A 25,648-nucleotide genomic window follows, 5' to 3' on the forward strand; every position below is an offset into this window, starting at 1 on the left:
GATAGATAGATTATAGATGATAGATAGATAGATAGGTAGATAGATAGATGATAGATAGATAGATAGATAGATTGATAGATAGATGATAGATAGATAGATAGATGATAGATGATAGGTAGATAGATAGGTAGATAGATAGGTAGATTGATAGATAGATAGATTATAGATAGATGATTGATAGATAGATAGGTAGATAGATAGATGATAGATAGATGATAGATAGATAGATGATAGATAGATGATAGGTAGATAGATAGGTAGATAGATGATAGATATATAGATGATAGATAGATAGATGATAGATGACAGATAGGTAGATAGATAGGTAGATAGATAGATAGATAGATGATAGATAGATAGATTGATAGATAGATAGATTATAGATAGATGATTGATAGATAGATAGGTAGGTAGATAGGTGATAGATAGATGATAGGTAGATAGATGATAGATAGATAGATGATAGATAGATAGATGATAGATAGATGACAGATAGGTAGATAGATGATAGATAGATAGATAGATAAATAGATAGATAGATGATAGATAGGTAGATAGATAGATGATAGATAGATAGATAGATAGATAGATAGATAGATAGATGATAGGTAGATAGATGATAGATGATAGATAGGTAGATAGATGATTGATAGATAGATGATAGATAGGTAGATAGATAGATGATAGGTAGATAGATAGATGATAGATAGGTAGATAGATGATTGATAGATAGATGATTGATAGATAGATAGATGATAGCTTCAGTACCCGAGGCTGGTTTTGAACTTGCGATGTAGCTAACAACCACCTTGATTTCCGAGCCGTCATTCTCCACCACCCGAGCACTGGTACCATGGGCAAAGCCACCATACTTTGCTTAAGCAGTGCTGGAAATCAGACCCACGTTCTACCGGCGGAGCCGCGTCCTCAGCCCACGACTCACTATTCTTTATAAAAGAGCTTGCATCAAGCCTTGAAAGGCTCTCACGGGTCCCCAGGCCACACTAACTGTTAACAAATACTCTGCAGCACGCACTGTGACCCCGAATCCTTCAGTAGGTGCCCACGGGAAAGCCCACGGTCCAGATGGAATCCTTCGGGCCATGTTTAGTTGTTGATTTGGATTTTTTTTTTAATTTTTATTTATTTATTTTGTGTATGTGAGTACATTGTTGCTACCTTTGGACACACCAGAAGAGGGCACTGGATCCCATTACAGATGGTTGTGAGCCACCCTGTGGTTGCTGGGATTTGAACTCAGGACCTCTGGAAGAACAGCCAGTGATCTTAACCACTAAGCCATCTCCCCAGCCCTTGGATTTTGTTTTGTTTTGTTTTGTTTTGTTTGTTTTTTGAAGAGGGTCTCAGTATACAGCCAGGCAGGGATCGAACCCCAGGCACTCCTCTCGTCTCATCCTTCCAAGTGTGGGTTCAGGTTATCGAGTGTCCCACTGTGCCTGGTTTTGAATTGTAGCCCTTCCCTTTTCTTGCTGAGTCATTTTGGAGAAGCCGCTGTGCCCATTCACATTCCTCCTGTAATGGAAGGACCCTGGTGCTAGCTCAAGTATAGACAGCAGGACTAGGCACTGTCAAGGGGCGGAGCCTGGAACCAGGCTGCCTGGGGCCTCCTAACCCTGAGACTCACTGGCAGGACGGCCGAGGGATATTAGTCATCTTTTGCCTCAGTTTCTCCTTTGCTAAAGTAGACATACTGATGGTATTGCCAGTTCTCCACTGTGAAGGCAAAAAAGATGAAGCCCTTAAGGTATCTGCAGACTGACTGCCCCTTCCCAGCTGAGAGCAGACATGCCTGGGAGTTAGCTCTCTTGGTGGCCCCCCCACCTGGAAGCTGGGATTTGGGAGGTGCAGGAAGGAAGATTGGGAGATCAAAGCCATCTCTGCTGCACAGTGGGTTTCAAATGCGTTTATTTTAATCATGTCCGTGTGTGTATCTGTATGAGTGTGTGCCATGTTTGTGGGTGCCGTGTTTGTGGGTGCCTATGGTGCCCAGAGCTGTGGTGACAGGTTGCTCAGCCCTCTGACATGTCAAGAGCACTGGGATTTGAACCCAGGTCCTCTGGAAGTGCAGTGCACGTGCTTAACCACTGAACCACCTCCCCAGCCCCTGTTTTGCTTTTCTGAGGCAGGGCCTCTCTCGCTCACTCTACCTGGAGCTCACCAGATTCACTAGACTAGCTGTTCCTCGAGCTCCAAGGACCCTCCTGCCTCTGCCTCCCCATTGCCAGGATCATTGGCACACACCGCCATGGCCAGCTTTCGTCGGAGAGAGCTGGTCATTAGATTCAGGTCCTCTCGGGTGTGTGGCAAGTGATTCCCTGACGAACCATCTCCACCAACCCAAAGCCATTGTTTTGTGCTTTTTTTTTTTTTGGCTGGGCTGGAATTCACTATGTAGCCTAGGCTGGCCTCAAGCTCATAGAGAGATGAACTTGTCTCTGTCTCTCTAGTGCTGGGATTAAAGGTGTGGGTCACCATGCCCGACACTAAAACATTTTTAATTTAAAAAAAAGTTATTTTGGGGGCCAGCGCCCGGCATATGTGATATCTTGGCCTTTATCCTCAACATTGTAAAATCAAACAAACAAACACATCACAGCCCCCTGGAGGTGATGGGCTGCTCGGTGAGGCCCTGCTCAAACAACAGAAACGGCTACAAAACAGAAACGGCTACAAACGAGCCAGCAGTAATGGCACACATCCTATTGAGAGAATGCCTGCAAGTTTAAGACAAGCCTGGGCTACATGATACCCACTTTCAAAATCAAAACGAAAATCGAGAGAATAAACCCCTTGGGTTAACCTCTCTAGCTTTTTTTCTTTCTTTCTTTCTTTCTTTCTTTCTTTCTTTCTTTTTTTTTTTTTTTTTTTTTTTGGTTTTTTGGATTTGGTTTTTCAAGACAGGGTTTCTCTGTGTAACCTTGGCTGTCCTGAAACTCACTCTGTAGACCAGGCTGGCCTCGAACTCAGAAATCCGCCTGCCTCTGCCTCCCAAGTGCTGGGATTACAGGCGTGCGCCACCACCGCCCGGCTTCTAGCTTTCTTTTAATTACATTATTTGGTGACAGTTAATGACTTCGCACGTCTCTGCTCAGATTCCTTTTGGGCCATCTACTCCTCACGCGACTTTTTATAAACATATATGGGGATGACATATGGCGCTAAACCTAGACACTCCGGGCTCTCTCGGAGCCAGAGTGCTTCTGGTGACGATGCTGCTTCCCAGAAGCAGAGCCGTTTCCTGAATCCCAGCCATCGCCAGCATCGCCACACTTAGATTCTGCCGTGGTAGGCCCGGTCTGCGTTTGTGGGTCTTCCCCTTAGCCAGTGGGGCTTGCGCCTCGTGTCTTGGTCCGCCATGCCTGCTGTAGTATGACCTGCAGGCGGTGGTGGCACACACCTGCAATCCCAGCTCTTAGGGCGTGGAGGCAGGTGGGCCAGGAGCTCAAGACCATCCTTGGCTATGCAGGAAGTGGAGCCCAGCCTGGGCTACATGAGACCCTATCTCAACCAACACCAACACTAAACAAAATCAGAGACAGGCCAGGAGAGGAAGCACTCTGGAGGAAGAGGCAGTGGGTGCGAGGCTAGCCTGGTCTACAGAGCAAGTTCCAGGACAGCTTGGGGATGCACAGAGGAAGGAAGGATAGACAAGAGATTGAGGATCTGCAGCCTCTGCCTTCATTAGGGTTGTCTCTTCCTCCCCTGGGTGGGAATAAATTCCATCCAACCCAGCAGACTATGGGGTGGGAGCAGGAGTCCCATTTTGCCAAGTAAAGGCTGAAAATAGGGGTGGGGAATGCAGATAAAATAGAAAGGGCCAGAACAGGACTCCTGGGCTCCTTCCCCAGCAGGGGGCGCTCGAGACAGGCGTGGGCTCTGGCCTCCAGATGGAGCCCAGCTGGGCCTCGGAGAGGGGAGGTGGGAGGCGCCTCCCAAGGTCCTGCTGTTCCCTGGGGCCTGCCTGGGAGCTGAGCACAGGGTGCCTGACAGAGGGAGGGCCAGAGTCACCGTCCAGGTCGCATGCGTACTGGGGAACCTTTCTCCTCTGTTGTGTTGTCCCTTCTCCCTCCTTCCCCCATTTTTCTACTCCACCTCTGACTTGAGTTTTCTGTCTCTGCCAGGCATGGCGGCTCACATAGTGGAATCTTACTTAGCACTTGGGAGGCTGAGAAAAGAGGAGTGCCAGGGGCTGGAGGCTAGCCTGGGCTACTTAGTGAGTTTCAGACCAGCCTGGGCTACATGAGTCTCAAAGAAACGAAACAAAAACAAATAAACGAAACGACTCCACCCCCCCCCCTCCTTTGAGCTCAGGCTAGCCTTTGTGTCCCGACCTCAGCCACTGCAGCAGCAGGCACACCTCCTCCCAGACCAGGCCATGGGACCCAGAGTTCTTTCTCAGAGCCTCTTGGCCAAGCATCCATCCTTTCTGGTCGAGAGACCAGATGGTGGAGTGCTGGCCCTCGGGGCCTCGCCAGCTGGTCTGCCTCAGCTATTTAGGCTCCCGCTGTCGCTGTCGTGCCACTGTTGGGGAATAAGCAGAGGACGTGCAGTGTAGGCATTGCTGTCGCCCAGCCCCGTCCCTAAGGACCGGACCCCTCCCCACTTCCTGTGCAGGGCTCTCTACCCAGGGAGACCCACCCCTCACCCACTCTATTTCTGCTACTAACACATCATGGCTCAAGGCAAGAGTCCTGGTTCCTGCTTTAGACAATTCCAGGACTCAGATCTATACTCTGCCACAGCGTGACCAAGGGCGAGGGTCACAATGTTCGAATATGAAAAATGTGGTGAGCATCTGGGCCTTTGGTCCTGCCGTGCTGAGTTCAAATTCTGCCTCTTGCTGGTTTTACTCTGGGCTTCTGTTTCTGAAACTGGGAGCTGGGACAGGAGCACGGTGGATCTGAGTAGGATGGAGACGAAGCGGGTGAAGGCTCGAGGCCAGGCTATGGTGTCTGAGACAAACCCTGTCCCCTTCCTTCCTTCCTTCCTTCCTTCCTTCCTTCCTTCCTTCCTTCCTTCCTTCCTTCCTTCCTTTTAAAGATTTATTTATTTATTATATGTAAGTACACTGTAGCTGTCTTCATACACTCCAGAAGAGGGCATCAGGTCTCATTACGGATGGCTGCGAGCCATCATGTGGTTGCTGGGATTTGAACTCAGGATGTCTGGAAGAGCAGTCGGTGCTCTTAACCGCTGAGCCATCTCTCTAGCCCTCTGGAGCCTTTCTTTCTGTCTGTCTTCCTTCCTTCCTTCTTTCCTTTCTTTCTTTCGGGGGTGTTTCGAGACAGGGTTTCTCTGTGTAGCCCTGGCTGTCCTGGAACTCACTCTGTAGACCAGGCTGGCCTCGAACTCAGAAATCTGCCTGCCTCTGCCTCCCAGAGTGCTGGGATTAAAGGTGTGCGCCACCACCGCCCAGCTTTTTTTTTTCTATTCTTTAAAAAAAAATCAGTGCGTTCTCCTAACTGCTGAGTCATGCCTCCAGCTCACTCCCCCCCACCCTTTGATCTTTAATGGCTTTGGGGAAAATGATATAATTTATATACCATAAGATGCAGATTTCTATCACTCCACCTTTTTTTCTTTTCTTTTTAAAAAACATTTTCTTTACTATGTATGTATGTATGTATGCATGTATGTATGTGTATGTGATGTGTGTGTCACACATGCGGAGGTCAGAGAAAAACCATCAAAAATTAGTTTTCTCCTTGCATTGTAGGATCTGGGAATTAGACTCAGACCATTTACCTACTGGGCTATCTCAGTCTACCCTTATTTTTTCTTGAGACCGTATCCCAAGCTACACACCCCCATGTGCTGGGACTGTAGGTGTGTACCACCCATGTCCGGCTAAATTTGCAATTTTTTAAAAGGACTTATATATTTATTTTATGTATATGAGTACACTGTAGCTGTCTTCAGACACACCAGAAGAGAGCATTGGATCCCATTACAGATGGTTGTGAGCCACCATGTGGTTGCTGGGATTTGAACTCAGGACCTCTGGAAGAGCATCCAGTGCTCTTAACTGCTGATTCATCTTTCTAGCCCCCTGCATTTTTTTTTTAATGAGGAAAAAAAAATCTGATCTACTTTTTGTGTCTCTAATGATCCTCGTCATTTCAGGACAGGATACTTGTAATGCATCTCAGTGGAGGGCCTGCTCAGCATACATAAAATCCTAGGATCGATCCCAGCACCCCATAAACTAGATGCGGTGGTGCATGCCTGGAGAGAGGTGCAAGAGGGCGGGAGAGATGGCTCAGCAGTTAAGAGCACAGGAGAAGACCCGGGTTGATTCCCAGCCCTACATGGGAGCTCACAACTGTCTGTAACTCCAGTTCCAGGTGATCCAACAGCTTCACATTAGACCTAATGTAGGCAAAACACCAATGCATATGAAATTCAGAGACAGAGACAGAGTCTGGGGTCAAGGTCATCCTTAGTCACGTGATGAACTGGAGCAGGCCTGGGCTATGTGAGGTCCGGGGCGAGCAAGCCAAGGGCCAGCGCGCTTGGAGCCATTTCCCACCCTTCCCAGACAAGAGCGGTCTACCAACTAGACGTTCCGAGTCTGTGAGAGAAACGCAGCTCCATCTCTGGCAATGGGGTCACTGGCTGGGGACGGTGTTGAAGTGGGGTCACTGGCTGGGGACGGTGTTGAAGTGGGGTCACTGGCCGGGGACGGTGTTGAAGTGGGGTCACGGCAGGAAGCTAGAGCTTACCCTCACTTCAGGCTGCCTTTGTGTTTGCTGTATGTGTGCACGTGTGAATTTCTGCATGTGTGTGTGGCAGAAAAAGGGTCTGAGGCTGAAACTGGTTGTCTTCCTTAGTCTGTCTATCATATTATGTGTGTGTATTTGTGTGAAAGAGATAGCGATGTAGATACATACATGCATACATACATATATACATGCACACATACATATACACATATACACATATATGCATATATACACACATACATATATATACATATATACACATATACATACACATATGTACATACATATATATACATATATACACATATATACATAGAAGGATGTATAGTTTTGTGTAACACTTGCTTGTTTGTGTCAACATGGTGTGGATGCACGTGTGCCTTGGGGAGCAGGCGGAGGTCAGAGTATGACCTTAGGTGTCAGTCAGTCCTCGCAGTGCAGTCCGTCTTGCCTGAGCATGTCCAGGTGGTATCTGTTTTGCCGGCTGCCCTGTGAGTTTCCCGACTCTTCTGTCTCCACTTCCCATGTTGCTAGAGGAGCACTGGGGTAAGGAGACATGTGCTACCACGCCTAGCTTCTTGTGGGCTCAGGGGATTCAAACCTGGGTCGTCACCCTTACATAGCAAAGCAAGCATCTTTACCCACAGAGCCCCCTTCCCAGCCTTCAGACTATTCTGCTGCAGTCTCCTAGGCAGGCTTGGCGACAGGTTTCTGGAGTCCTAATGCGTGGAATCCCAAGGCCAGCTGATTGTGAGTTTCAGAATGGGTTGTTGTGGTGCCCTGAGTGTCAGGGTGTGGGGGAGGGTACAGGGAGGGAGGGGCAGAGGGAGGGAGACAGCATATGTTCCCGGACTTGTCACACCTGGAGTCAGATAGGTGTGATCCCAGCTACTTTGGAAGCAGAGGTCAGCAGGAGAATCAAGAGATCAGGCCTAGCTCTGGCTATGGTATAATGAATTCAAGGCCAGGCGGATTTGCTTACCAAGACCATGTCTGAAAGTGAAAAAGAGGGCGGGGTAGCAGCTCAGTGGCTAAATGCTTCTTGCTAAGAATTTATCAGCAGGGGCTGGAGCGATGGCTCAGTGGTTAAGAGCACTGACTGCTCTTCCAAAGGACCCGGGTTCATTCCAAAGGACCAGGGTTCAATTCTCAGCATCTACATAGCAGCTCACAACTGTCTGTAACTCCAGTTCCAATGGATCTGACACCCTGTCACCGATGCACATAAAACATAAATTAAGCAAATTATATTTAAAAATTACCAGTGAAGGCTCTAGTAGCAGTAAATTGATTGATTGATTAGTGCAATTAAAATAATTTTTTTGAGGCAGGGACTTACCATGTAGCTCTGACTGGCTTAGAACTCACAGAGATCCACCTGCCTCTGCCTCCTGAGGGCTAGGATTTAAGGGCATGTACCAACATGCATGTAAAACACATACATCTTTAAGAACTATATTTTAAAAGACAAACGACTAGGGGGTGACTGGGAGGGGCAGGGAGGGGGATGAGAGTGAATAAGTAAAATAATAAAAATTTCCATTTAAAAGCCAGGCAGTGGTGGCGCACACCTTTAATCCCAGCACTTGGGAGGCAGAGACAGGCAGATTTCTGGGTTTGAGGCCAGACTGGTCTACAGAGTGAGTTCTAGGACAACAGCCAGGGCTACACAAAGAAATCCTGTCTCAAAAAACCAAAAAACCAAATAAATAAATAAATAAAATAAAAAATAAAAAAATTCCATTTAAAAACGAAAGGAGCACCATAAATATATATGATTCTAGTACAAAAAAATAAAAAAGACAGCGGGGAGCCGGGAAAGAAAGGAGCATTAGCTCTCGAGCTGAGAGTCTAGCGTTGAAGTTTTTTGCTTTAATCTGTTACCTCTTAATTTTATTATTGCTCTGTTTTGTTCTCTTTCATCTGTTTGGAATCAGACAGGCACTCTGTAAGCACATTTTTGGTGAAATATCTCATTAACCTAGAAATCATCAGTAAAACGTGGAGTCTCCCCCTTCCTTCCACTCCTCCCAGGTCCAGGTTCCCCAAGGAACCCGAATCATCTGCTACTTTGTATCCTTCTAGACTTTTCTCTATGAGTTCCCGAGTGTGTTTCCTATGGGTACATGTTTTCCTTAGTGTCTTCATTTTATTTGGTTTTCATGCTTAATTTAAATTTTTGAATAAATAAAATTTCATGGTTCAGACATCAAAAACCATATGAAAAAATCATATATGCAAATCTTCCCCAGCCTTGCTCTCCGTTCTGTGGGTCCACGTCCCTCCAGTAGGTGACATCTGTTGTGAATTTCTTGTTTACCCCAGGGGATTTTCATCCATGTGCAACTCAGTACAAATACATAGCATATGGAGGGCTGGGGACGGCCCTTCCCCTGCTCAGTTACCCCTGGCTATTATTCCACACTCTGGCAGATTTCTTTAACTCTTTCTTTCTTGCATTACTATTAGTTTTGAGACAGAGTCTCATGTAGCCAAGGCTGGCCTCAAACTTGCTGTGTAGATGAGAATGAACTACTGATCCTCCGGCCTCCACCCCTTCAAGGCTGGAGTGATAGTGTGTGTGCCACCTTACCTTTTATCTGTGTGCCTGTGTCCCTGTGTGTGTGTGTGTGTGTATTCCTGTGTGTGCTCGTGTGTGTGTGTGTGTGTGTGTGTGTGTTTCTGTCTGTTCCTGGGGGGGGGGGGATTTGTCCCTATGTGTGTGTGTGTGTGTGTATTCCTGTGTGTGCTCTTGTGTGTGTATGTGTGTGTGTGTTTCTGTCTGTTCCTGGGGAGGGGATTTGTCCCTGTGTGTGTGTGTCCTTGTGTGTGTGTGTTCCTGTGTATATTCCTTTGTGTATCCCTGTGTGTGCTTCTGTGTGTTCCTGTATGTGTTTCTGTGTATACGTGTGTTCCTGTGTGTGTGTGAGCCTGTGTGTGGGTGTTCCTATAGTGTGTGTTCCTGTTTGTGTGTTCCTGTGTATATGTCCCTATGTGTGTTTTTGTGTGAATTCCTGTGTGTATCCCTGTGTGTCCTTGTGTGTGCTTCTATGTGTTCCTGTGTGTGTTTCTATGTATACGTGTGTTCTTGTGTGTGAGCCTGTGTGTGGGTATTCCTATAGTGCGTGTTCCTGTGTGTTTCTGCATATATGTGTGTTCTTCTGTATGTGTTCCTGTGTGTGTGTCCCTGTGTATGTGTGTTCCTATAGTGTGTGTGTTCCTGTAAGCATAGGTGTATGCACACCACAGCAGGCCTGCAGAGGCCAGAGGACCACCTCGGGTGTTGGTCTTCGCCCTCCGCCTTGTTTCAGAGACATGCTCTTTCCTGCTGAGTAAGCTGGGCTTGCTGGTCCACAGCTCCCCAGGATCCTCTGATCTCCAACTCCCGTCCCTCTTTAGGAGTGCTGGTTTACAAATATGCACCACTGTGCCCAACTTTACAGGGGTTCTGGGGGTTCAAACTCAGGTCCATTTTTTGTTCAAAGCATCTTACCCCCTGAGCCGTCTTCACTTTTCTTCTTTTTAGTTACAGTGGTAGGAGTGTGCACTGAGTTCAGGTGCCCACGGAGGCCAGAGCTGTCCCGTTCCCTTGAGGCTGGAGTTAGAGGTGCTTGTGATTCCCTATCACGGGACTGGGGAGCCAAACTCGGTCCTCTGCAAAAATCAGAATGCACGTTTAACCACTGAGCCACCTCTCTAGCCTGCACCATCTCATTCCTTTTTTTCGAGACAGGGTTTCTCTGTGTAGTCCTGGCTGTCCTGGAACTCACTCTGTAGACCAGGCTGGCCTCCAACTCAGAAATCCACCTGCCTCTGCCTCCCAGAGTGCTGGGATTACAGGCGTGTGCCACCACCGCCTGGCCACCGTCTCATTCTTAATGGGCCCTGAGATTGTTTCTAATTTCCCTCTCCTTGTAAACTCTGCTAGAGGAAACCCAAGGGCAACTTCTGTGCCTATAGATAGGCGCCTTATCTCTTGAGATCTGTGCACCCTTTGCTTTGGGAGAAGCTGCCAAATTGTCTTATAAAAGGACCTGCCCGTTTACACCGCCCCTGGTGGTGGCTAGTGTCTCTGCCCTTGCCAACAGGACATACTCTTCAGCTTTTACACTTGGCTAAAAAAGGATGTCATCTATGAATTTACATTTTTCCTGTCCATCAATGGCACTAGGCATCTGTTTATGTATTTCCTCGTTTGTATGCTGCCTGTTTTCATCTGCTGTCCAGTTCCGTTTGGGACAGTTTTTTTTCCTCACTTATATTATTTGTTTTTAGATTTTTTTTAAAAAAAAAAACATTGCACGTGTGTCCACGTCTCACATTGCACGTGTGTCCACGTGTCACGTTGCACGTGTGTCCACGTCTCACGTTGCACGTGTGTCCACGTCTCACGTTGCACGTGTGTCCACGTCTCACATTGCACGTGTGTCCACGTCTCACATTGCACGTGTGTCCACGTCTCATTGCAAGCATGCACTGTACCTGAGGCCGCCTGATGTTGAGCTCCTATGCCGTGGAGTTCCCGGTGGTTGTGAGCCACTGTGTGGACGCTGGGGTCGAAGCCAGCTCTTCTGGAAGAGCAGCCATTGCTCTTAACCGCTGAGCCGTCTGTCTCTCCAGTCCTGCGGATGATATGCTTTCGTGCGTAGCACACGTCACAAGACAGGCCTACTGTGTGCCAGATGCTGTTCCAGACACCTCGTATAGAGCATATAGAGCAGGAGGCTCACATTCTAGAAACGGGACAGTAATTTGAAAGACACGGGAGTGAGGACAGTTCTTCCCATCAGGGCATGAAGCTGGGATCCCAGCTAAGGGGTGCTGAAGGAGGAGGCGCATCCGTGAGCTCCTGGCAGCCAGTCAGGGCGACAGAGAAGGACCACGTGCCAAGAGGAGCAAAGTTCACGGTTGGCTGTTGTGACAAAGAGAAGGGGGCAGGAGCAGGGTTGAGGATGGGTGGAGGGAACCTCTGGGTGTTTAATTTTTACTTTTTAAGTGTTGTTTTTTGTTTTATGAGTCAGTTTCTTTATGTAACAGCCCTGACTGTACTGAAACTTGCTTTGCAGACCAGTCTAACCTCGAACTCCTAAAGATCTGCCTGCCTCTGCCTCCCCGGTACTGGAATTAAGGGTGTGTGCCACCACTCTGAATGCTTTTTTAAAATTTAATTTTAATTTTAATTTTAAGATGTATTTATTTTATGTATGTGAGTACACTGTTGCTGTCTGCAGACACACCAGAAGAGGCCATTAGATCCCATTACAGATGACTGTGAGCCACCATGTGGTTGCTGGGAATTGAACTCAGGACCTCAGGAAGATCAGTTGGTGCCCTTAACCTCTGAGAGCCATCTCTCCAGGACTCTCTCTGAGTGTCTTAAAGGAACTAGTTTTAACCTGTCATGGTGATGACCCAGAATTTGAGAGGTGAAGGAAAAGATCACAGGTTCAAGATCATCTTGGCTATATAGTGAGTTTGAGGCCAGCCTTGGCTACTTGAAGATCTTAGAGGGCTGGAGAGATGGCTCAGGGGTTAAGAGCACTGACTGCTCTCCCGAAGGTCCTGAGTTCAAATCCCAGCAACCACATGGTGGCTCACAACCATCTGTAATGGGATCTGATGTCCTCTTCTAGTGTGTCTGAAGACAGCTACAGTGTACTCATATACATAAAATAAATAAATATTTAAAAAAAAAAAGATCTTAGAGAGTGAGGGGAGGGGGGAGGGGAGGGGGAGGGAGGGAAGGATGAAAGGAGGAAGGATGCTAGAAAGGAAGTTCAGCTGCGCTTGCAGAGGACCCAGACTCTGTTCCCAGGACACATGTGGTGCTTCGAACTGCCTGTCTTAGTTACTTTTGTATTTCTATGTTAAGACGCCATGACCCTGCTGGGCGGTGGTGGCGCATGCCTGTAATTCCAGCACTCTGGGAGGCAGAGGCAGGCGGATTTCTGAGTTCGAGGCCAACCTGGTCTACAGAGTGAGTTCCAGGACAGCCAGGGCTACACAGAGAAACCCTGTCTCAGAAAAAAAAAAAATCAAAAAGACCAAAACAAACAAACAAACAAACAAAAAAGATGCCATGACCAAGGCAACTTATAAAAAGAAAGCATTTCATGGGGGAGGGGGGCTCGGGTTCAAAGGGTCGTAGGGTGCATGACTATAATGGGGGGAGCCTGACAGCAGGCTTCCCAAACAAGTCTACCAACTAAGAACCAAGCATTCAAATATATGAACCTAAGGGGCTATTCTCATTCAAATCACACTGTCTGTGTCTCCAGTTCTAGGGGATCCAATACTCTGTTCTTTCCTATAAGCATAACACACACACACACACACACACACACACACACACACACACGTATGTGAGATACAGACAAGACCCTCACACATAAAATAATTTTTAAAAGACTGTTCTTCCAGAGGATGGGAGTTTGGTTTCAGTACCCATATCAGGCGGATCCCACACCCACTTCTGACGGCCACAGTTAACTGTACACATGTGGTACACACAGAGACACACACATACAAATAAATAAAAATAAATCTTAAGACGAGCGATGTCTCTGTGGGTAAGGGTATTTGCCACCAAGGCTGGTGACCTGAGTTTGATCCCTAGGTCACACAGGAGGAGGAGGAGGAGGAATCAGCTCTCTCAAGTTGTCATCTGACAGTCCCGTGTGTGCCATGGCTCATACACACATGCCCTCACACACACACACACACAAACAAGTACGTGTAAAAAATGTCTTCCTGCTCAAATGCCTTTGAAATGTCTCTTTCATTAGCCATTTGGCTTCCGGTGCTTTGTGACATTAGGGTCAGTGCCGACATGTCTTAATGTGGCCAGAGTAAGAATTATTTGCCCTAGTGACTTTTATTTTGGAAAGCCCCTCCCCCAAGACTCTCAAAGCATTTGGGTAGCTGTTCTTTTAATTTCCGGGTTTACTCATTCCATTTAAGCCGTTACCCCACGTGTAACCGTTTTCAACATAAAAAGCAAGTAAATCCAGGTAAATCGATAGCTGTTTGGCTTGTGCCCAGGTACTGATCTTTGGGGATTTCAAATGACATTTATAAGATATATTAACTCTCCAGTGTATTTAGCCTCTTTTTTTTTTAATTAAAAGATTTATTTATTTATTTATTTTATGTATATGAGTACACTATCACTGTTTTCAGAAATACCAGAAGAGGGCATTGGATGGATCCCATTACAGATGGTTGTGAGCCACCATGTGGTTGCTGAGCATTGAACTCAGGACCTCTGGAAGAACAACAGTCAGTGCACTTTACTGCTGAACCATCTCTCCAGCCCCAGCCTCTTTTTTTTAAAATAATTAATGTAAATACTTTATTATAAAACTGTTTTACAATTTAAACTTTCATTTGAGAAATGTATTCACACCCACAAATCCTTTCCATGAGTGCATCCCATAAGGAACACACTAAAATCATGTTGGGGGGAGGGGACTGCTAACATTACCACCAGTTTAAACCGCCTCATTTGCTTATTTCTTAAATATCCGTGTGTTCACATATGCGTGACTAGTGATAGATGCCTCTTTCCCAAAGTGGCAAATCCCAGCATCATTTTTAAAGACAGGACAGACCAGGAAACGCCCGCCACAGGTTTTCTTTTTTTCTTTTTTCTTTCTTTCTTTCTTTCTTTCTTTCTTTCTTTCTTTCTTTTTTTTTTTTTTTTTTTTTTTTTTTTTTTTTTTTTTTTTTTTTTGGTTTTTTGGATTTCGATTTGGGTTTTTTTGTTTGTTTGTTTGTTTTTGTTTTGTTTTGTTTTGTTTGAGTCAGGGTTTCTCTGTATAGCCCTGGCTGTCCTGGAACTCACTCTGTAGACCACGCTGGCCTTGAACTCAGAAATCTGCCTGCCTCTGCCTCCCAGAGTGCTGGGATTACAGGCGTGCGCCATCACCGCCTGGCTTGTGTTTGGTTTTATATCTGACAAGACTGACTCATTAGTCAAATTACTTCTCTGGGTTTCAATTTCCTCCTACCTAAAATAGAGATTCCCTCAACCTTGAAGAAAAATTCATGAATGAATAGCTCATTTTCCTTGTGGGAGGGGCGGTTCTTTGAGCGTAAGTGAGAAGGTAGCATTTGAGTTAAAATCTGATTTACAAGGAAGGGCATACCTGGCAGAGGACTGCACCCACCAACTTAAGAGAAAAATTCCGGAGGTAGGGGTTGGTAAGAAACCCCGTGTGTTCATGCAAGGAGAGTGTGGTACTTCAGGGGAGGAGGTGTGAGGTGGGGGACCATACAGGAAAGAGGGAAAGGATCTGCTCCTGTGAGTGCCTGGTCACCATAAGGAGCCTGGAGGAAGGGTGGGACCACTGACCGTGCCCCTGTCCCCACAGTCCATGGAGTCTCAGGTGGAGGAGTGGTGCCGAGAGGTGGGCGAGCTGCAGGCACAGACTGCGGCGCTTCCGTTGGAGCAGGCTAGCAAGGAGCTGGTGGGCGAGCGGCAGAGCGCGGTGGGCGAGCGTTTGGTGCGCCTGCTGGAGCCTTTGCAGGAGCGTCGCCGCTTGCTGCTGGCATCCAAGGAGCTGCATCAGGTGGCACACGACCTGGAGGATGAACTGGTGAGGCAGAGCATAGTGGCCTGGGGCTGCAACTCGAGGATGGGCGGGACTTAAGACCAGGGATTGATGTCTTAGTCTTGGAGGGTGACTGTAGTCCGGGTTGCGCCAGGGTCAGAGTTAGGTGGATTCTTTGGTCCTTCCCTCCTCCACATTCCTTTACTCTGGTCACTCATCCATTTGCTCGTGAAATTCCTTTTCTTCTTCTTCTTCTTCTTCTTCTTCTTCTTCTTCTTCTTCTTCTTCTTCTTCTTCTTCTTCTTCTCCTCCTCCTCCTCCTCCTCCTCCTCCTCCTCCTCCTCCTCCTCCTCCTCCGCCTCCGCCTCCTCCTCCTCCTGCTTCTTCTTCTTCTTCTTCTTCTTCTTCTTCTTCTTCTTCTTCTTCTTCTTCTTCTTCTTCTTCTTCTTCTTCTTCTGCTGCTGCTGCTGCTGCTGCTGCTTCTGCTACTTCTTCTTCTGCTTCCTCTTCTTCTTCTGCTGCTGCTGCTTCTGCTACTTCTTCTTCTGCTTCCTCTTCTTCTTCTTCTGCTTCTTCTTCTTCTTTTCTTCTTCTTCTTCTTCTTCTTCTTCTTCTTCTTCTTCTTCTTCTTCTTTTCTTCTTCTTCTTCTTCTTCTTCTTCTTCTTCTTCTTCTTCTTCCTCTTCTTCTTCTGCTCCTTCTTCTGCTCCTTCTTCTTCTTCTTCCTCCTCCTCCTCCTCCTCCTCCTCCTCCTCCTCCTCCTCCTCCTCCTCCTCCTCTTCCTCTTCTTCTTCTTCTTCTTCTTCTTCTTCTTCTTCTTCTTCTTCTTCTTCTTCTTCTTCTTCTTCTTCTTCTTCTTCTTCTTCTTCTTCTGTTGCTGCTGCTGCTGCTTCTCCTTCTCCTTCTGCTTCTTCTGGTTCTTCTTCCTCCTCTTCCTCCTCCTCCTCCTCCTCCTCCTCCTCCTCCTCGTCCAGCTGTTTGAGACAGTCTCATGTGGTCTAGGTCGGCTTGAAACTGTCTCTGCAGCTGAAGATGCCTTTGGACTTTTCTTGATCCTCCTAGCACTATCTCCCAACTGCTGGCGTTGCGAGTGTGCCCAGCACCCCAGTCACGGATTTATTTTCATGCATTGGTCTTAATCGCTGAGTTCACTCATTTTCATTCATCTTATCCAGATACTCACTGCTCGGTCATGTATCCACTGACTCATTTGTTTACTCTCTACTCATTCTTGGCCAACCCAGACTAGAGGATGCTAGGGCCAGCAGGTACCCAAAGGCAGCTGTTGTCTGTTGCTTTACATACAGGGCTCAGGCCAGTCCCTAGACAGTGGTGCCTCCCCACCCCACCTTAGGGTGGCTCAGGCCATGATGGTGGTGCTAAGGAGCTGTAACAGCCCCAAGGAGTTCAAAGTCAGAGTGGGCGCGCTTCCTGGCAGCAAGGATGTCTGGACTGAGGAAGGATGAGGTGAGGACGATGAGAATGAAACTCCAGGGAGCAGGACCTGTGTGCTGGAGGCCCGAGGTCAGAGAGCAAGATGGTAGTGTGTCACACAAGAGGCTGCTTAGGTGAGGAAGGGCACTGGTGCGAGTAAAGGGGTCGAAAGGTTAGTTGGGAGGCGGCAGTCCTTGGGTGCCTTCTCTCCCTGACTCGCCCCCATATTCTCTCCAGGCATGGGTTCAAGAGCGGCTGCCACTGGCCATGCAGACAGAGCGAGGCACAGGCTTGCAGGCTGTCCAGCAGCACATCAAAAAGAACCAGGTAAGCTGAGCCAGGAGTGAGTGAGGTGGGACCTGTGCGGATGTGAGTGCTAGAAACGAAGTCAGTTAAATGATTAGCTACGTAGGAGAGAGAGAGAATGCGTTGTCTTTGTACTCAAGCATGTGATAGCAGGTCAATCCATGTGCATCTAGAGATTGCCTTGAGTCTCCACTTCATTTTTGTGATTGTTTCTGAGTTAACTTTGTTCTTAGGTCACTGTCTTCTCTTTAGTTGGTAATGAGAGGCATCCAACAGATTTCAGGTTTATATATTGCTACCCAAACCAAAGAGGACTTCTCAAAAATTCCACAGAAGGAGGCCAGCTAGATGATGGTTCAGTAGGTAAAGGCCTAGAATCCACCAGTGAACAGTTAGGGGGATTGACTCAGTGGTAGAGCCCCTGCCTAGAATCCCCCAGTGAGGGGCTGGAGGCATGGCTCAGTGGTAAAACCTCTGCCTAGAATCTTCCAGTGAGGAGCTGGGGGTGTGGCTTAGTGGTAGAGTGCTTTCTTAGCCTTCCAAAGGTCCTAGGTTCATTTTCTAGTTCTAGAGGTAATAAAAGGTAGTTGTAGAGAGAATGGAGAGAAATAGCAAGCAAACCCCTAATCCTTTTGAGGTGGAATTTGAACCCCTTGAAAAATCTCTGGAACTCTAACTCAATTTCTATACTGGATAAACTAACAGTTTATCCAGAGCTGTGCTTCCAAAACCCCAGGGGACAAACCTTTTAGTAAAAGCCCCAAACAGCTGGATGTTGTGTGTTGGTGGTACACACCTTTAATCCCAGCACCACTCGGGAAACAGAGACAGGGGGATCTCCGAGTTGGAAACCACCCTGGTCTACAGAGCAAGTTCCAGGACAGCCAGTGTGGCCCTGAACTTATTCTGTAGCTCAGGAAGGCTTTGACCTTGTGACCCTCTTGCCTCAGCCTCCTGAGAAGTTAGGATTGCAGGCCCGCACCACTGTGATTCACTAACCTACCTAATCACCCTTACAGTTTAAATTTATATTATATGTATTTTAATTCTTCATTGAGATTTTCATATATGTATATAATGTATTATGACCATATCCGCCCTCCTTCAACTTCCCTACATTCCCCTTCTTTAATGTTTTTTTAAACTATTATTATGGTTTGTTTGTTTTTGAGTGAGGGTCTCACAGTGTGGTCCAGGCTGACCTGGCACTCTTAGAGATGCACCTACCTCTGCCACCCAAGGGCTGGGATTAGTGGTATGAGACACCATGCTGGCTACTTTTTCATTTTTTATTGTACTGTGTTCTAAGGTGTATGGGTATGGGGCTACAACCCTAAAGAAAGATGACTGCCCTTTCCCCACCATATACTGCCAATAGATCCTCCTGAGATGCTTCCTGACCCTGCTGCACTTCTTAGCACCCAGATCCTACTTGTGTAGGGTAGCCACAGCTGCAGTAAGTCTGGGAAGACAGACAGCATCTCCCAGCAGCTTCCCCCAAAGGACCCTGTCCAACATCTCCAGACTCGACAGTACAGTCTTTGGAGCCGGCCTCCAGCTTTCTCACTGATTTCACTTTGTCAGGGCCCGTTTCCCACCTCCAACACTGGGGTGTGTGAGTGTTAGGCGGCCAGTGGCAGGGGATCTGAGGATGTCCTTTCTAGTTCAATGGCCCAGCCAGCCCCAGAGTGGATCGAGGTAGAGTCTCAGATCTCCTCCTCTCTACCCGACGTCTCATCCTCAGGGCCTGCGGCGGGAGATTCAGGCTCACGGGCCGCGCTTGGAGGAGGTTCTGGAGCGTGCGGGCGTGCTGGCCTCACTGCGCAGCCCGGAGGCCGAGGCAGTGCGCCGCGGCCAGGAGCAGCTGCAGAGCGCCTGGACCGGACTGCGGGAAGCGGCCGAACGGCGGCAGCAGACGCTGGACGCCGCCTTCCAGGTGGAACAGTACTACTTTGACGTGGCTGAGGTGGAGGCGTGGCTGGGCGAGCAGGAGCTGCTCATGATGAGTGAGGACAAGGGCAAGGTGCGCCCGGAGCAGGGGTTCAGGGGTTCGGGGACGCCGGAGCCAGGGGCCTCGTCCTCTGCGAACTCATCGCGGGCGTCTTGTGCCCCCAGGATGAACAGAGCACCCTGCAGCTGCTCAAGAAGCATCTGCAACTGGAACAGGGCGTGGAGAACTATGAAGAAAGCATTGCCCAGCTGTCGCGCCAGTGCCGGGCGTTACTGGAAATGGGACACCCAGACAGGTGGGCAGGTGGGGTGAGGCCAAACAGAGCAGGGATGAGGCCATTCCTGAGGGAAGGGTCCATCTATGGCTAGGACTGAGTTTTGAGTACCAGAGTTAGGCTTGATGGAACATTCGTGTATCCCCAGCCCTCCATAGACTGAGGCAGGAGGATTGCTGCAAAATTGACACCAATGTGGCCAATACAGAACATTCCAGGCCAGAAAGGGTCACATAGCAAGTTCCTGTCTGAGAGAGACACACAGAGAGGGACAGAGACAGGTGTTTGGGAGGACTGAAAAATCTGGAGTACCGACATCAGATGGTGGGTGAGCCTTCCGGGTACACCTGGATCATGTAACCTCACGGAACCTTGGGGGTCTGGCCCAGGGGTGGGAAGGGAATACGGGTCAAGACACAAATCCAGGAGCCTGGAGGTTAAAGCTGAAGGACGTTTGGCTGGACTGTGAGGGCGGGAGTTAGGGAGCCTGCCCACAGTCACTGGACAGCACCAAGAGGTCAAAGGGCGAATGAACAAACCATTAAGAGATGCTGGGTACACCTGGGTGGAGGTGAGTGTATCCAGTTGTGGAAGCTGTCCTGAGAGACCAGATGTTCCAATCATTCTTGGCTACACAGAGGATTTGAGGCCAGTCTGGGCTTAGATGAGCCATACACACACACACACACACACACACACACACACACACACACACACACACACATATTCATGGTGGATTCAGTTCCTAGCACAATGTTGCTTGACCAGGCCAGCTCAGTCAGTCAACAGGGTCTCCAGTGCAGGAGCAAGAAAAAAGACAATTAGACAACATTGTAGCATGGTCTCAGTCAATTCTGAGACTGGAGGCACGTTCAATTTTTTAAAATCTGCTTTTATACCACTTTAATTACATGCAGGTATAAGGAAGAGTAGCACAGTGAGGAAGCGAGCAAGACAACAGTCAAGGAACAAACAAGACAATAAACACAAAGTCCGGTGATCGCTGTTTCTAAGGATGATCCGGGTGTCTGGGCCTACTTCTTTGTCCTAGCCTAAAGTCATAATCATGGCTGAAGCCTTACCTCTTTGTCATGCCCTGATGTCAGATTCCTGCCAAGCAGCCCATTTCTTTGTCCTTGGCCAATGTCGAGTCTTTGGCCAATGTCAGAATCCTGCCAGGTGGCACAGCACCCCAATAAGGCTCTCTAGGGTTAGTTATTGATACTATGTTACTATGTTATTTTTAGTATCAGTTACATTGTTGCTATAGCAGTGAGCTCCAGGCTGTCTCTGTGTGAGACGAACATAAAACAGCCCCGACAGGGGGAATGTTAAGAGATAGGACCCTGGCAAAGATTCAGGAGGAAACAGTCCTTCCTTAGGAGGGAGGGAGAGGTTACAGGTGCTCCCAGAAGTCTCAGTGGGCTCTCTCTTGTCCCCCATCTCCTCCGTCAGTGAGCAGATCAGCCGTCGACAGTCCCAAGTGGATCGCCTCTATGTGGCACTCAAGGAGCTGGGTGAAGAGCGCAGGGTGAGCCTGGAGCAGCAGTACTGGCTGTACCAGCTCAGCCGGCAGGTGGATGAGCTGGAGCACTGGATAGCCGAGAAGGAGGTGGTAGCTGGCTCACCGGAGCTGGGCCAGGACTTTGAACATGTGTCGGTGAGGATTCTTATAATGCCGTGGCTTAGTTACTTTCCTGTCGTGATGGCAAAACACTGGAACCAAGGCAACTAATGAAAGGAAATGAACTTAGAGTTTCAGAGGGTTAGAGTCCATGGTGGATGTGGTGGCAGGAACAGCTAAGAGATCACATTTTGATCCAAAAGTAGGAAGCAGAGAGAGGCAGCGCACTGGGAATGATCCACGTCTTTTGAAACCTCAAAGCCTGCCCCCAGTGACATGCTTTTTCCAGCCAGGCCACACCTCCTAATCCTTCCCACACAGTTCTGCCAACTGGAGACTGAGTAGTCAAACACATGATCCTATGGGAGCCATGATCAGTCAAACCCCCACATGTCCACAGTACTAGCAGCCACCGCGTATGTTTGTCTCTGGGCCTCCTTTCCAATTACCCCACCTCATGGCCCTGAAACACATGAACACATGCATTCATATGTCGTAAAGCACTTGTGGCACAGGAGAAGGTGAGAGCAGGTGAAGCAGGAGTTCCACTTCTCTTTGGCTGCATAGTAAGTTTTAGGCAGCCTTGGCTATCTGAGACTCTCTCTCTCTCTCTCTCTCTCTCTCTCTCTCTCTCTCTCACACACACACACACACACACACACACACACCATGGTACACTCGATGCCTAGCGTGGTGTTCGTTATCAATACTATATATCATATATTTTAAACACATTTACTAGCCAGGTGGTGGTGATGCACGCCTGTAATCCCAGCACTCTGGGAGGCAGAGGTGGATTTCTGAGTTTGAAGCCAGCCTGGTCTACAGAGTGAGTTCCAGGACAGCCAGGTCTATACAGAGAAACCCTGTCTTGAAAAAACCAAATCCAAAAAAACCAAAAACCAAACCAAAACAAACCCATTTACTATATTATTGTTACAAAATGGCCAAGAGTTATTAGAAATTATTTTATTATAATGATTATCATCATCATTTGTATCTGTCACATGGTAACAGGTTGGAGGGCACTGGGGCACTGTCACCCACTTTGCCGTCTTTTCTCACCCCACCTCACGTCTTGATCCCAGGTGCTACAGGAGAAATTCTCAGAGTTTGCCAGTGAGACAGGAACGGCAGGGCGGGAGCGGCTGGCGGCGGTCAACCAGATGGTGGACGAGCTGATCGAGTGCGGCCACACCGCGGCGGCCACCATGGCGGAGTGGAAGGACGGGCTGAACGAGGCCTGGGCAGAACTGCTGGAGCTCATGGGCACTCGGGCCCAGCTGCTCGCTGCGTCTAGGGAACTGCATAAGTTCTTCAGCGATGCCCGGGAGCTTCAAGGGCAGATCGAGGAGAAGCGGAGGCGGTTGCCCCGCCTGACGGCACCACCTGAGCCCAGACCCAGCGCCAGCTCCATGCAGCGGACCCTGCGAGCCTTTGAGCACGACCTGCAGCTCCTCGTGTCCCAGGTGGGGTGGTGAGTGGGAGGGCAGACAGCAGAGCCGACAGCTGTTGTGCAGTCGGCAGGCAGGCAGTGGCCAGAGAAAGCAGCTTGCAGACAAGAGGATACTGGGAGGAGAGGAAGCGAACTGGTTGTGTTATGCCAAGAAATCCAGTTGAGATGGGGTGAGGATGCTGAAACTTATAATTTTAAACGTTTAAGAAGTATTTATTTTATGTATAGGAGTACACTGTAGCTGTCTTCAGACACACCAGAAGAGGGCATCGGATCCCATTACAGACGGTTCTGAGCCACCATGTGGTTGCTGGGAATTGAACTCAGGACCTCTGGTAGAGCAGTCAGTGATCTTAACTGCTGAGCCATCTCTCCAGCCCTTATTTATTTATTTGTTTGTTTGTTTGTTTGTTTTAGATACAGTCTCGTTGTGACGTTCTGTCTGTTTTGAGACTTGTTCTGTAGACTAGGCCGGCCATGAACTTGCAGTGAGACTCCTGCCTCTATCAGAAATGGCATGAGCTAAGCTGGGCAAGGTGGCTTGTGCCTGAAAACTTAGCACTTGGGAGGCTGAGACAGCAGACTTGTCAAGAGGCCAAAGCCAGCCTGAGCTACGGAGTGTGACCTTGTGTCCAAAAAAAAAAAAGTTTTTTATATGATCTACCAAACATAACTTCACATTTCCTATAATCCCAGGAAGAGCCTGAGTTTGAGGCTAGCCTTAAGTACAGTGAGACCTTGTCTCAAAACAAAAATTGGATGCATATTTGAAAACTGGGTTACAAGTAGGAAGGTAGTAGGTCTGATGTAAATGGAACAGAAAGAGAGAGAGAGAGAGAGAGAGAGAGAGAGAGAGAGAGAGAGAATTATGTCAAATAGACCAGTAGACATCAGGGTGGAAAGAGGGCTCCTGGGAATATCAGATAGCTCTGAGGGAAGAGAAAGGTGGTGGATCAGTAGGGAAAAGTAGGCGATAGACAGGGCAGATATATCAGATCAAAAGTTGAAAGAAACCTGGTGGTAAAGCTAAGAGCCAGAACACAGGTCAGTCAGTAGAGGACCGGGCCGCAAGGCCTGAGTGTGGTAAGGAGTCTTTGACAAGTCCGCGAGAGCGTCAGGGAAGAAAGGAGGTGGAGCCTTGGCCACCGGGCTGGGTGCGAGTCCAAAGAGAGGGATCTGGGTGGCTGAGGGGAAGAGGGGGGGAGAACCTGGGCCACAGGGGCGGGGTAAAGGGAGGAGCCTGAGTTACAGGAGCTGGGCAAGGAGAAAGAAATGAGCCTGTACCTCTGAAGTGGGGAAAGAGGGAGGGGCGTGTCCACAGGTGATGGAGGAGGGAAGGGTGGAGCCTGAGTCAGATAAGATGAATAGGAGGGCGGAGCCTGTGCCCGCGCAGGACTGGCGCACGACCTGCCTTGTCCCTCAGGTCCGGCAGCTGCAGGAGGGGGCGGCCCAGCTGCGGACGGTGTACGCGGGCGAGCACGCTGAGGCCATCGCCAGCCGCGAGCAGGAGGTGTTGCAGGGCTGGAAGGAGCTGCTGGCAGCCTGTGAGGATGCTCGTCTGCACGTCAGCTCCACGGCCGACGCCCTGCGCTTCCACAGCCAGGCTCGCGACCTGCTATCCTGGATGGATGGCATCGCGGGCCAGATTGGGGCAGCTGACAAACCCAGGTGCTCCTTAACCCACTTCCAGATCCCCAACAGCCCCTTCGCGACAGGAACCGCGAGTGGCCTGACAGCTCCCCCTACCAGGTGCTGTCCTGGATGCTTACTTAGTTTCTCACACAATAGTTCTGGGTCACCATCCTGCAGAAGCCAGACCCGGTTGCATCGGCCCATCGACTCAGATACTCAGGAAGCTGAGGCAGGAAGAAAGAGTTCAGGGCAGGTGTGGGGTGACTTAGCAAGACCCTGCCTACAGTAAACAAAGATCTGAGGCTGTAGCTAAGTTGGTAGAGTGCGGAATAAAGGTCTGGTGGCACTGCTTGCAATCCCAACACTGAGAAGGTGGAGAGAGAGGGCTCAGAGTCATCCTTCAGTACACACTGAGTGTGAGGACAGTTCGGTTACCTGAGACCCCACATCAAAAAAAGTAATGGAGCTGGTTGTGGTGGCGCAGGCCGGTAGGATTTGCTGAAGGAGGCAGAGGCAGGAGGATCACGAGTTTGAGGCCAGCCTGGGCTACACAAACACGGTGGTAGTGTACGCCTTTAATCCCAGCACTTGGGAGACAGAGGCAGGTGGATTTCTGAGTTCGAGGCCAGCCTGGTCTACAGAGTGAGTTCCAGGACAGCCAGGGCTACATAGAAAAACCCTGTCTCAAAAAAAAAAAAAAAAAAAAAAAGGAAAAATTTTTTCAGATTTTTAAAAACAAATGCAGAAGTGCACAGCTGTTATCTCCACCCTGGGTGTGTGTGTGTGAGAGAGAGAGAGAAAAACAGGAATATTATGGGTTCAGGGTCATCTTTAGCGACATAGTGCGTTCCAGGCCTGCATGTGCTACAGGAGACCCTGTCACAAGAAGAGAGGAGGGAAGGAAGACTTGATAACCTAGATGTGCTAAAGCAAAGATTTGGCCCCTTTGAATCACTGAACTAATGAAGACCCCGGCCCCTCCGAACTTGGCCTGACCAGGTCGCTGCCCTGAAGCCCTGTAGAACGGCAGTGTCAAGGAGTTGTGTTCGCCAGGAGGGTCGGGCTGAGGGCGGCTGCGTGCAGCTTAGGTCCCTGTCCTCTGCCCACCGCAGGGATGTGTCATCCGTGGAGGTGCTTATGAACTACCACCAGGGCCTGAAGACGGAACTGGAGGGTCGTGGGCCTGAGCTGGCAGCCTGCCAGGAGCTGGGGCGGTCTCTCCTACTCAACAAAAGCGCCGTGGCTGATGAGGTAGGGGAGAAACATGGAGGCGGGGTGGGGTGGGGTGGGGGGTCCTCCTCTGCTCCTACCTTTTGCATACCCCAGTACCTTGCTCACCCACCCCCCCACATTCCCCAGATCCAGGCACAGCTGGACAAGCTGGGAAGCCGGAAGGAGGAGGTGTCGGAGAAGTGGGACCGTCACTGGGAGTGGCTGCAGCAGAGTAAGGGCCTAAATAAGGCGCTTCGGGGACACGGGAGGCCGATTTCAGAAGGTCTAGCCACGGGCAGAGGGTCACAAGTGACACGAGCATGCTTTACACACCAACTTTGGATCTCCAGAACCAAATCTGAGGGCGATCACTGGGGTGCGGGGGTAGGTACTTTAGAAACACTCCCAGCGCCCGCGGCGGTGGTGGTGGTGGCGGCGGAGCACACTTGTAATCCCAAAACTCTG

At 48.9% G+C, this 25,648-nt stretch overlaps 1 protein-coding gene across 2 annotated transcripts in view; it reads left to right on the forward strand.

Moving 5' to 3' along the window:
• The window catches only part of Sptbn4 (spectrin beta, non-erythrocytic 4), an 88,734-nt gene that overhangs the window by 54,748 nt on the left and 8,338 nt on the right, over positions 1 to 25,648 (forward strand). For both annotated transcript variants that reach the window (XM_052168271.1, XM_052168281.1), the window contains exons 20-28: positions 15,116 to 15,340; positions 16,966 to 17,055; positions 18,779 to 19,057; positions 19,150 to 19,280; positions 20,715 to 20,919; positions 21,972 to 22,352; positions 23,763 to 24,007; positions 25,084 to 25,222; positions 25,331 to 25,415. In XM_052168271.1, the coding sequence (XP_052024231.1) occupies positions 15,116 to 15,340; positions 16,966 to 17,055; positions 18,779 to 19,057; positions 19,150 to 19,280; positions 20,715 to 20,919; positions 21,972 to 22,352; positions 23,763 to 24,007; positions 25,084 to 25,222; positions 25,331 to 25,415 (1,780 nt within the window). The remainder of the gene's footprint in view (positions 1 to 15,115; positions 15,341 to 16,965; positions 17,056 to 18,778; positions 19,058 to 19,149; positions 19,281 to 20,714; positions 20,920 to 21,971; positions 22,353 to 23,762; positions 24,008 to 25,083; positions 25,223 to 25,330; positions 25,416 to 25,648) is intronic.

The sequence above is a fragment of the Apodemus sylvaticus genome, chromosome 1 (assembly GCF_947179515.1).
Source record: "Apodemus sylvaticus chromosome 1, mApoSyl1.1, whole genome shotgun sequence".
In the NCBI taxonomy this organism is placed as follows: Eukaryota; Metazoa; Chordata; class Mammalia; order Rodentia; family Muridae; genus Apodemus; species Apodemus sylvaticus.